At 41.4% G+C, this 11,269-nt stretch overlaps 2 protein-coding genes across 10 annotated transcripts in view; both read right to left on the bottom strand.

Moving 5' to 3' along the window:
• Nucleotides 1-219: 219 nt before the first annotated feature.
• On the bottom strand, nucleotides 220-4,913 carry fezf1 (FEZ family zinc finger 1). The gene is made up of 4 exons (XM_072673717.1): nucleotides 4,016-4,913; nucleotides 3,366-3,500; nucleotides 2,461-2,593; nucleotides 220-1,645 (listed from the first exon to the last, which is right to left on the bottom strand). The coding sequence occupies exons 1-4, from the start codon at nucleotides 4,730-4,732 to the stop codon at nucleotides 1,389-1,391; spliced, it is 1,242 nt and encodes a 413-aa protein (XP_072529818.1). The 5' UTR covers nucleotides 4,733-4,913; the 3' UTR covers nucleotides 220-1,388.
• A 4,877-nt stretch (nucleotides 4,914-9,790) lies between these two features.
• The window catches only part of cadps2 (Ca++-dependent secretion activator 2), a 133,750-nt gene continuing 132,271 nt past the window's right edge, over nucleotides 9,791-11,269 (bottom strand). For all 9 annotated transcript variants that reach the window (XM_072671339.1, XM_072671357.1, XM_072671347.1 and 6 more), the window contains 2 exons: nucleotides 10,813-10,917; nucleotides 9,791-10,692 (listed from right to left, as the gene is read on the bottom strand). In XM_072671339.1, coding sequence (XP_072527440.1) covers nucleotides 10,522-10,692; nucleotides 10,813-10,917 — 276 coding nt within the window. In that variant the 3' untranslated portion in view covers nucleotides 9,791-10,521. The remainder of the gene's footprint in view (nucleotides 10,693-10,812; nucleotides 10,918-11,269) is intronic.

Below are 11,269 nucleotides of genomic sequence, written 5' to 3'. Positions count from 1 at the left end.
ATGATTAAATTATGATTAAATTGAATTGATTATATATATATATGCTCAGAGAACACCTAATGTGAATTACACATTCAATCCATGTTAGAATTCAGATATGAGCATTAAGGGGAAAACCTCTCTACAGGAATGCGTGGCATTCCTGATCATCGGCGATGTGAGGAGCAGGTCTGCGTGTTTCACTCCAGCGCCGTATAATCACAGAATAATCACAGTTTACAACACGAAGATGAGAGTTATTATCACCACCATAATCAGAGCGAATGTGTTACTGACACTGATCAGTTTATTTAAATTAGCTGTACTGAAACAGTAATACAGTCACAGTAATAAATGGTTGGCATTGCATAGACCTTAATGCACTTCTCTGGGGCACTTCCCTCGCTCCTGCATAGGCCTTTCTTTAGACGTTACACACTTCACAACTCCCTAACGTGTACAGAGGGGGGGAAACACTCACCCTTCGCACTCACAGGGCTGAGACGTGGTGGTCCTCACACCCCCCTTACCACCACCACCACCAGTAGCAGCAGCAGCAGCAGCAGCAGCCCATCCATCCACAATGTTTATCTCCGCTCCCTAATTATGGTTCATTTTCTCATTAGGCACAAGTCCCATTACTCCTCCATTACTGGGGTCCGAAACGCCTTCAGGCAGCAGCAGAACAGCTGAACGACATGCTCCGAACATCGAGTTGGAAACGCTATAACATAAAGCATACTTTATTTTGACTGTATTTGCCCTCGTTATAATGATTTATAATCTATGGTTTTGATGTCAGTGGTAATTATTTACAACAAACCCTTGCATAACCCACGCTGATTTAACAATAACAACAAAAAGAAGAAGAAGAAGTGACTATAAATAAGAAACACTTTGTACAAAATGCAGAAATGTACACAACAGTAATTTTCCTGTATATCTGAGCTCACTCTCTTTAACTTAACGACAGCATTGCGATGGCAAATAAATAAAACGTAGAATAGGATACAATTTACAACTTAGTGAAACAGATCAAACCCTGAGAGTGAAAGGAAGCTTCTAAAAGAAAAGAAACCCGGATTGAAATCTCCTCAAAGCCGCGCTGGGTCGGGTGGAGGCGCGCGGCGGCGGCGCGCTGGATGCGGGAGATGGTGAGGACGCTGCGCACTCTTAAAAATAAAGGCTCCCAAACGGTTCTGGACTTCAGCTTCTTTGAAGAACGTTCCTCGATGGTTCTTTGACGAGAACCAAAGGGCGGTTCTTCTATGACATCACTCCAAAGAAAGAAAGAAAGAAAATAAATAACCTTTCGGTCTCTTTATTTCTAAGAGCGGAAGAGACGAAGATGAAGCTGATGTTAAAGATGCAGTAGGTCCAGGGCGCGGGCGCGCGGGCAGTGCTGAGGCTCACTGTGTGTGGGCGGCAGTCGGGGTGGGCGGTGAGGGGGGTCCTGGGGAAACGTCGTGCAGTTTCCGGATGTGTTTCTTTAGGTCAAAGTTTCTGCAGAAGCCCTTGCCGCATGTGGGGCAGGTGAAGGGCTTCTTGTCGTTGTGTGTGTGCATGTGGAAGGTGAGGTTGTACACCTGGTGGAAGGCCTTGTTGCAGATTTTGCACTTAAACTGTTTCTCTCCGCTGTGGGTCAGTTTATGGTTTTTGTAGTTGCCTGCCAACGAGAAACAGAGTGAGAGAGAGTGAGAGAGAGTGAGAGAGAGAAATCTCGTTTTCCAGAACATTCAGGAGGAGCTGAACATTTCAAACTACACACACAGCCGTGCCCAGCAACTCTCAGAATTACTCAGAATCAGAATCTCTTTATTTCACCAAGTATGGTACACATACAAGGAATTTGTCTTGGTGAGAGCAACACGTATGACAAGTAACAAAAAACACAGAACACAGTCTTAAACTAAAGGAAAGTGACACTAAACAATAAATAGGGTAGGGGATAAATTAAAAAAATAAAAAAGTACTAAAGGTAATAAAGAGCTGATATTTACAGAAAAGAACATCTGTACAGGTGTGCAAATAGTCATAGTGCAAATAGGCAGAGTGCAAAATAGCTGTTTAGTCCGGTTTGGTACAGTTCTCTCAGAATCTCTCAGAATCTCTCAGAATCTCTCAGAAATACTCTCAGAAATACTCTCAGAAATACTCTCAGAAATACTCTCAGAAATCACAAGTCCAAGACATTGTTAAAAAAACGTATCGCCCCAAAATGCCAATTTACAGGAAGAAGAGAAAAAAACTATATCAAAAATATTTTATTTAAAATATATATTTTAACAAATACTGTAATACTGACATGTAATTTAGAGCGTTTCTATTGGCCAGATTCACATTGTGTCAAAAAGTGAGAGGCAGGTTTTTGCGTGACAGCGATGCTATATTTATACATTTCTTAAATAAAAAGTAACTGAACAGGCGAACAGGACTCTACATTGAAAGCCCCTGTGTGTGAGGGGAGCACTATGTGTGTACCTTTTTGGTGAAAGCCTTTCCCGCAGAACTCACACACGAACGGTTTGTATCCGGCGTGGATGCGCGCGTGTGTGTTAAGAGTGGAGCTCCGGTTAAACGCTTTCCCACACTGAGTGCATTTGTGAGGCTTTTCCTGCAGATCACACACACACACACACACACCGGCTTTACACACACTGAAAATACCTATCTGATAAAAAACAATATATTGCAGCAAAATAAATTGCAGGAAGGCTGAATCTATAACTGAGGGTATCAAAGCTAATTCACACCGTCATACAGGCTTACTGTAAAACATAATGATACTACTACAATAATTAATATAACAATTAATAACAAACAATAATCATAGCAACAACAATAATGAAGAACAATAATAATAATAATAATAGCAATACTTGTAGCACTAGTATTCATAATAATAATAATACAATTACTAATTATTATTATTATTATTATTAATAATAATATTAATAATAGTAGTAATAGTGGTATAGTTATTATTAGTAGTACTACTACTAATATTTGTGCGATGGCTGATTATGTTGCATATTATGTTATGGTAGAAACAACCATAATACTACTACTACTAATAATAATAATAGTAATAATAACAGCAACAAAATAATGTCAATACTACTACACGTAATAATAATAATAATAATAATAATAATAATAATAATGATAACAATACTACTACTACTACTATTACTACTACTACTAATAATAATAATAACAGCAATTATTTGTTAATTATTTATCGTAATTTCACTGTTATTATGATTTTGATTATGATTATTATTGTTATTATTATTATTATTATTATTAGTGTTATGTTACAGTCTATGTAAGAGTAAATGTGATTTAATAAGCCATGTAAGAGGGGCAGTGTGAAGCAGCTGTACCTGAGTGTGTATGATCTTGTGTCGGCACAGAGTGCTCGCCTGGCGGAATCCTTTGCCACACACTTTACACACGAACGGTCTGGCGCCGGTGTGCACGGGCATGTGGCGGGTCAAGTTATAATGCGCATTAAACACCTGTACAAACACACACACACACACACACACACACACACGAGGACAAAGTTAGCTGTCAGTTTTTGTTTTATTAAATAAGATAATTTCGGACACATTTAACCCGCACCCAGCACAAACACAGGCCCATTTCCCTGCAGCACATACAGAAGAAATGCACCCAGCCCTCAGTAGCACTGTTACAGTGAAGATATCACTGAGCAAAGACAAGTCCTGAAGAAGAGCAGCGGCTTGTTGCCCACACTGAGACCAGTGTAAGAACACTGCGCTTAACCCTGTGTAAACTGTTTCAGACTGTCCTGCTGGTGTGTTATAAGAGTCGACACTGACGAACTGGTCTGTTACAAAAACCAGCAAGCATGACTGAAATGTTCACACTGATCCAAGAACTATCCCCCTTTCGCTGATCTCAGAAAACTTTACTGATCTGTAAAAAAATCTGAAAACTCACTGATCTCGTTAAATAACAAAAACACTTCTGTGTGTGTGTGTGTGTGTGTGTGTGTGTGTTGTCTTACCTTGCCGCACACTTCGCACGTGAACACTTTGGGTTTGTTATGAGGCGCGCCGCCGATCTTGGCCGAGCTCTTCAGGAGTTTCTCTGTGAGCAGGTGCGCGCTCTCGGCTCCCGCGCGCGCCTTCTCCGCCCACGCGGCCTTCTGCAGCGGCCCGTTCAGGAAGTACGAGGCCACGGGATGCAGCCCGAGCAGCCCCGCTGCTGCAGCCGCCGCCGCGGGCGCGCAAGCGCCATCCGCCGCGCAGCTCACGTAGCGCGCGGCGCCGTGTAGAGCGTGCGCGGTGGCCGGGCTGAGCACGCGCGGCCGGAACAGCTTGTAGTGGCCGTGCTCGTGCTTGTAGCCCATCAGCTCGCCACCGCCGCTGCCGGGCGCGTGCACGTGAGCGTGTTGCTGCTGCTGCTGGTGGTGGTGATGGTGGTGCTGGTGCTGGGAGAATGTTTGAGAGGCAGGCGCGTGCAGCGTGCCGCCGCCACCGAGCTCAAGCCCGTGCGTGGCCTCGTAGGCGAGCGGCACTAGCGGTAGCACGCAGCGCAGCGCGGGGGGAGAGGCGCGCGCTGGGAACAGCGGCATTGAGCGCGGCTCCGGGCTGCGCGCCATGATCCGTTCGATGGAGAAGGCCAGCGGCTTCACAGCGGCGGCGGTGATGGAGCTCGCGGGGCCGCGCGGCGGCGGAGGGGAGCCGGGCGCTCCCGCTGAGGAGAAGCGCGCGCCGTCCATCGCCTCCGAGCGCAGCGCTCTCGCTCGCTCTCTCTCCTTCTCTTTCCTATTCCCCACTCTCTCTCTCTCTCTCTCTCTCACTCTCCCCCTGTGTGAGTGTGTACGTGTGTGAGCGCGCGCGTGCGTGCCGGTACGCCTGAGTTTGGCTCCCTGTGAGCGCGCGGAGAGCGTGGCGCAGCCTCACCGCTGGCGATCGGCACTTATGCGCACCTCAGCGGGGCGTGTTGGCCAATAACGCGCCTCCAACTCACCAATGATAGAGAGGGAGAGAGCGCAGCGCAGCGTCTGGCCACGCGCTCACACTCACTCACTCATTCACTAACACACTCACTCACATTCACTCACTCATACAATCACTCAGTCACCCATTCACTCACCCAGTCAGTCAGATCAGTCATCTCTCTCTCTCTCTCTCTCTCTCTCTCTCTCTCTCAGGAAGCGCAGTGAGTGTGTGAGCTGTTCAGCAGTGGGCGGCATGCTCACCAGGGGCTGAGCTCAAAACCTCTAAACGGCTCGAGAGCACAATCAAAAAAACAAAAACTCCGCCTTAAACAGTGTGGTGCCCCTCTGTCCCGCATCAACAGCGCATTATAGACCAACTGCAGATCTTATAATAACACCAGCATTGTATTAATATAATAATAATAATAATAATAATAATAATAATAATAATAATAATAATAATAACCATCATAATCATCACACTAATAATATACGGCTTTTTGTATAATACTAATAATAATTTTGTATAATAATAATGATAATTATTATTATTATTATATTATTATATTATTATTATTATTATTATTATTATTATTATTATTATTATTATTATTAGTAGTAGTAGTAGTAGTAGTAGTAGTAGCAGTAGTAGTAGCAGTAGTATTATCAATAATAATAATGCGTTACAGGTATGTTGTAAAAAACATAGCACTCTTTTTCTTACTAATAAAAAGAACACATTGAATCTGGATGAAATAAAATGACAGAAACAAATAAAACGCCATTAAATCACAGCCACAGTTTTAGTGTACAAATCAAACATCACCTTTAACAATTTTAACAACAACGCTAATGCTGCTACTACTAACTATTATTGTTATTATAATTACTCCTAATATTTATGTAATGTTGGGTTCAGTAATAGTTTATGTATTAGTTTAATGTATTGAAGAATGCGAATATAATAAATAAGGTCTAAAATTCTTATTACAAACACACACACACACATAGTTATATATATATATATATATATAAACTATGAAATAAGAGAACGAGAAAAATAGCAAGAGAGAGAAACAAAGAAAGAATAGAAAGAAAGAATAGAGAGAGAGAGAGAGAGAGAGAGAGAGAGAGAGAGAGAGAGGTGGGAAGACGAATTGATCGTAGCGTAGATCGTAGTTTGTTTATTATTTGTTGACAATATTGTTATATTGTTTTTGAATTGATAATAATAATAATAATAATAATGATAATAATAATAATAATAATAATAATAATAATAATAATAATAATAAAGTGAAGTGATTTCTAATTATATCTACTTTTAACGATGACGTAATGAGAAGTGCTGTGTGAGAGCGAGCAGAAATATTTAACAGAACTACATTATTTAGATTGGAACAGAACCCCCCCCCCCCCCCCCCCAAACACACACACACACACACACACACACACACACGGCTGTATTAACAAAGGCTGATATGTATAAATAGCGCGCCCTTCTCTTTATGTTATATATATATATAATATCTGATCGGCGCTGTGTTTAATCCGCATATATATATATATATATATATTCACAATTTCATCTGAAAGCTGATCTCAGTACTGAGGAGGCGCTGCGTCCACACCGCAATACACACACACACACACACACACACACACACAGCCTGTGATTTTGAAGAACGTAATGAGGGTGTTTGGAGCTGATTGGTGGTGTGGGGTGTGTGATATCGGATGAACAGGAAAATGAACACAAACTCGCAGCTCACTTCATTCAGCTCGAGCAGAGTCTCTGCACTTTCACAGCATATTGGAGCTCATCAACAAAACAGTGCGATTCTACCGAGCTTTAATGTGTTTAGCTTAGGAAGAGCAGCTAGGGGTGACTGATTCAGTGAGATCTCCAAACTGTCTCTAATTCCTCCATTTGCATCCAAATGAAGAGACGACTGGGCTGCAGAACTCCTCTACCTGAAGCCTGCCGAAGCGCGGATAGTTCAAGATGATTTTCTTATCAGATCTGAGGAGGGAAGGAGATAATTAGGCCTGTGGTGATTAGACAGGCTTCTTCCAGCAGAGGACAGCTGACCCCAGGCTCAGGCTTAATGGCCAGATGGAGGGTAGGCGGAGGGCCCATGCTGCTCATTTCTCCATCCTTTCCCTTCAGCTCCGCTCCTCAGTCCTCCCAGTGAAGAGGCTCAGTGGGATGACTGAGTATCTACTGATGCAGCTCAGCCTGCAAAGCTCAGCCACACGTCAGAGCAGCGCAGCAGAACAGGGCACAGGTCCAGTTAGGCAGGAGACACGTGCTGCCGTATGCAAGCGGCTGGGCTCTACTGAGTGGAAATGAGCTCAGTCCTCTGCAGAAAGCTGCACATATTAATACACAACAAACAGCATATTATCGCTGTCCAATGAAAAAATATGTATCTCCAAAAGGGTGTATTTACAGGAGAGATGATAATGAATATATGTGAACAGAAGTCAATGAATCAGAGTCATTTTTAACATTTCTATTGGACTATTCATCCAGAATGATTTACACAGGGTACAGAGCAGCTACAGGGTTCAAACCATGGAAAAAAACTGGTAAAAATGGAGATACATGCTTTTTTGATTGGACAGCAGTTTAATTTTACACATTTTAGAAAATGAACGAATGTGGAATTATATATATATTGTCTTTAATTTTATTTAATTGGTTAAATGCAGGAAATATTTTTAAAAATATTTATTGGGATTATTTCAGTTCATTCTCTGTGGAGGAATTCTACTTCTTTTTACTTTAATTTAATTAAATATTTAATTAAACATGAATGTCCAAACTTGACATACAATTGTCTTTATATGATACATCAAATACATGGAATTATGCTCTCTTTTTTAAATATAATAAAGCTGCATGACTTCCCGTTTAGTCTATTTTAATAATTGTGATTGTTTAATGTTACCGAGGTGCATTTCATAGAACAGTGGCGTGTAAAGCTATTTATGAAGAGAGTACTAATTTGGTTAGAATATAATATTAAATATCAGGAATCTATATATTGAAGCTATATATTTGTTGTGTTAGCTAAACCATAGCTTCAATTCCCTTCATTACCTCGTTCCTCTAATCAGGCCTTCACTGAGGGATTTAGGAGAGCTGCTAGTGGAACTGACCTCATCCATCCAGGGACTGCAGTTCACAGAGGAATCTGACTACTAACCAACATACAGTCATATGCAAAAGTTTGAACACCTCCGTTCCAGTGATGTTTTTTTTTTTTTTTTCAAAAGGTTAAGAGTATAGTATAAAACCACATTATATCATAATTTACAGGTATATGTGTATATAATATAATATAGAAATTGTCTTCACATTTGAACATTTTCAGGACAATTTATGATTAAATGAGTAACTGAAGCCCATAGCATCTCGAAATGTTACATGCTGCACCACGTGATCTCAGTAACAGGCAGTCAATTCTCCGGTTAATGAGATTAAATATGCGCAAATTAAGTAACAACGCCCCGCCCACTCTAGACAAAATAACACATCATTATGAACTATCTATATTGTAAGCAGACAACATCAGCCTGATATCAAATGTAACAATAACTTCCAAACAAAACGCAGAATTAAGTTTATTTTATTTTTGGACTTTTATCTGGTGAAAACACCACATTTTTTCTCGTGATCTCAAAATAACAAACTGATTTGTCGGGAACATCTACTTCTGTTTGTTTTCCCGAGAAAAAAAAGAACAACGATGAGTTATGATGAGATGAGCAGAACATAAGCAGCCTCTCTGGACCGCAAACGCAGTCGAGTGTAGAGCAGATACACAGCAGACTTCAGGGCTGGACTCAAACTGCCTGGACGCGCAGAAACTGCAGTCCTGACCTTTACATCGTGACACTTCTGAGTTTTAATCTGCCTGACTGAGTCTCCTCTGAAGAGTCCAGTTCGCCTCAGGGGTTGGGATATTTGTCCTGATGCTCAATCCAAACAGGTGCAAACGACCATGTTAAATCCGGGGGCTCATCAGAGCTGTGACTGTTCACACGAACAGTCAAACACGTCTATAGGTCACTTCTGAATGAGCAAATATCACGACATCATCCCCAGTGCACAATCGCCGGTGAACAGATAAATCTGGAGATGCCTTTATAAATATTGGATTGGCAAAAAACCCCACTATGTTATGAGGTATGTTCTCTGTAAGGGACGTTAGATTTTTTTTACTTAGGTAAACCAATAATAAAAGGGTGCCCAAACCTTTGCATAAGCAATTCATATTTTTTATTGTATTTATTTATTTTAAACGATTCATATCATTTCTTCACAACAATGCAAAACCACATGTCTCAGTTTGTGCTGTTCTTCACTGTTTGACAAATTTGATTATGGCAGTTGTTTTATCTTTAAATGACTGGACTAAAGGAAATGCAACACCACTTGGAATAAAATCTTTTACCATTGAAGTAAAGAGGCTTTGCTATAACTGAGCTTCCCGAAAAGGAACCTCCTCAGCCTCAGGGGCTTTGAGGAACTTTCAAGCAAAGGTTTTTAGAAGAAGAAGGTTTCCTGAAGGTTCCTCCTCCACAGTTTCAAATTGAAGAACCCCTAAAAAGTCTTCAAGGAACTTTTATGTTTTAACAGTGACGGCACAAAGATGGTTCTTGAATAGGAGCATCACACTGAACACTCTCTCTACCATTGAAGATGCTCTCACCATGAAGAAGCTTTCGGGAAACTGACCCCAGATGACCCCAGGTGATGTGCTTCCCCCTGCAGGACCATGCATGTTCATTTGTGCTGCAGAAAATCACAACTCCCAGTGCCAGGTATTAACATTAAAAACACTTTTTATTTCTAACACTTTAAACACACCTGTGCCAACTCAGGTGCACAATAGACAATAGAAATATAGTCTACATCTCTTCTTAAAATTCAGTGACAAGTAAAACATAGACATAAACGACATACAGTAATATACACAATGCACACAACTCAGTGTTACTTTCAGAGAAGAATTAAAGTTGATAGTTATACCGAGTGGAATAGTGTCAACACTTACACCATCAAACAGCTCACAACTAGCATCTTATCCTCCTTTCAGACATGTGGTCTGCGTGTACCAACAAAGATAAAGCCACAGTGCAACGAGCATAAACAACATTACTCCAGTTTTGATCTTGATTCACGTGGGCCAGGTCTGACACACTGACCAAGCGGTTTAGTTAGTTTGTGTTGTTCTTCAGCAGTGCCTACATGTAGCTTCCATCACCAGCACCCCAAATGTTCACAGTTAGAACCAGCATTGTTGGACATTAATTCACCATACCACTGGACATAAAATGAAGTACAACAGAGATCCAGACGTGTCAGCTGTCCGCAGGTGGTCACTGAACTATACCGTACAAGCATACTGTAGTGACATCAGTAGAGCTAAGCCTGGACACGGGGCACTGTAGCGTGGGGAAGAAACAGCTTTGTCCCGACAAAGAGTTTTACTAAACATTTAATACATTTCTGAGTCAGGCCAAGTGGAATACGGGCTGCCAGTGTTGATTGAGCATTAACCGTCCTCTTCATCGCTGTCCCTCATGCTGATGCCTTGCAGGCCGTCTCCAGCTGACACTGCCGCTGTGGCCTCCTCTATAGTGAGTCGGTTGTAGATGGTCTCGTAGTTCTTGTTGTTTAAGGTGCTGTCTAACACACCCTGCAGCCTGAAGTCCCGGTACGATTTCTGTACAACAAACACCAACAGTCAGACTGATGAAATCATCAAATCATCACCACCATTTAAATACCATAGAAACAAGTCTTGAGACAAATCGTGCACATTCAGCAGACGAGTTGGCCTGACCTTGACTATCTTGATGAGGGTTTTGAGTTGATATACATGGAGCTGCAGGTCCAGTCTGTCAGTCAGCCACACGCACACTGCCTTCATGGAGGTGTTGTACCATTGCTATTAATATATATATATAAAAAAGAAACAGAAACCGTGGCTTAAGATTACAAATCTTTCAGAAAAGATAAAATCCTTTACTCCTCAACTCCTCTTTCACTTTACTGGAATAAAATTCACAAAATAAAGCAATTTTGTTAGATCAATATTTACATTCATTCTATATTTATCTATATATTTCCTCTCTTTTTTTGTAGAAAGTCTCTAGTTCTGAGACAGCTCCGGTGTCAGCTTGTAGCACAGCTTAAGAAAGTAAAACAGCCAGTCCAAAAGCTTCAGTTTGTGTCTCTTTAGGTAGTCCATGGACTGGCTGTTTTCTTCTAGCCTTCCCCTGCTTCAAGAACATTGGCAA

Source organism: Salminus brasiliensis, chromosome 2 (assembly GCF_030463535.1).
Source record: "Salminus brasiliensis chromosome 2, fSalBra1.hap2, whole genome shotgun sequence".
Classification (NCBI taxonomy): Eukaryota; Metazoa; Chordata; class Actinopteri; order Characiformes; family Bryconidae; genus Salminus; species Salminus brasiliensis.
The sequence above is the reverse complement of the archived record's forward strand: the minus strand, read 5'-3'. Positions and strand labels throughout refer to the sequence as shown.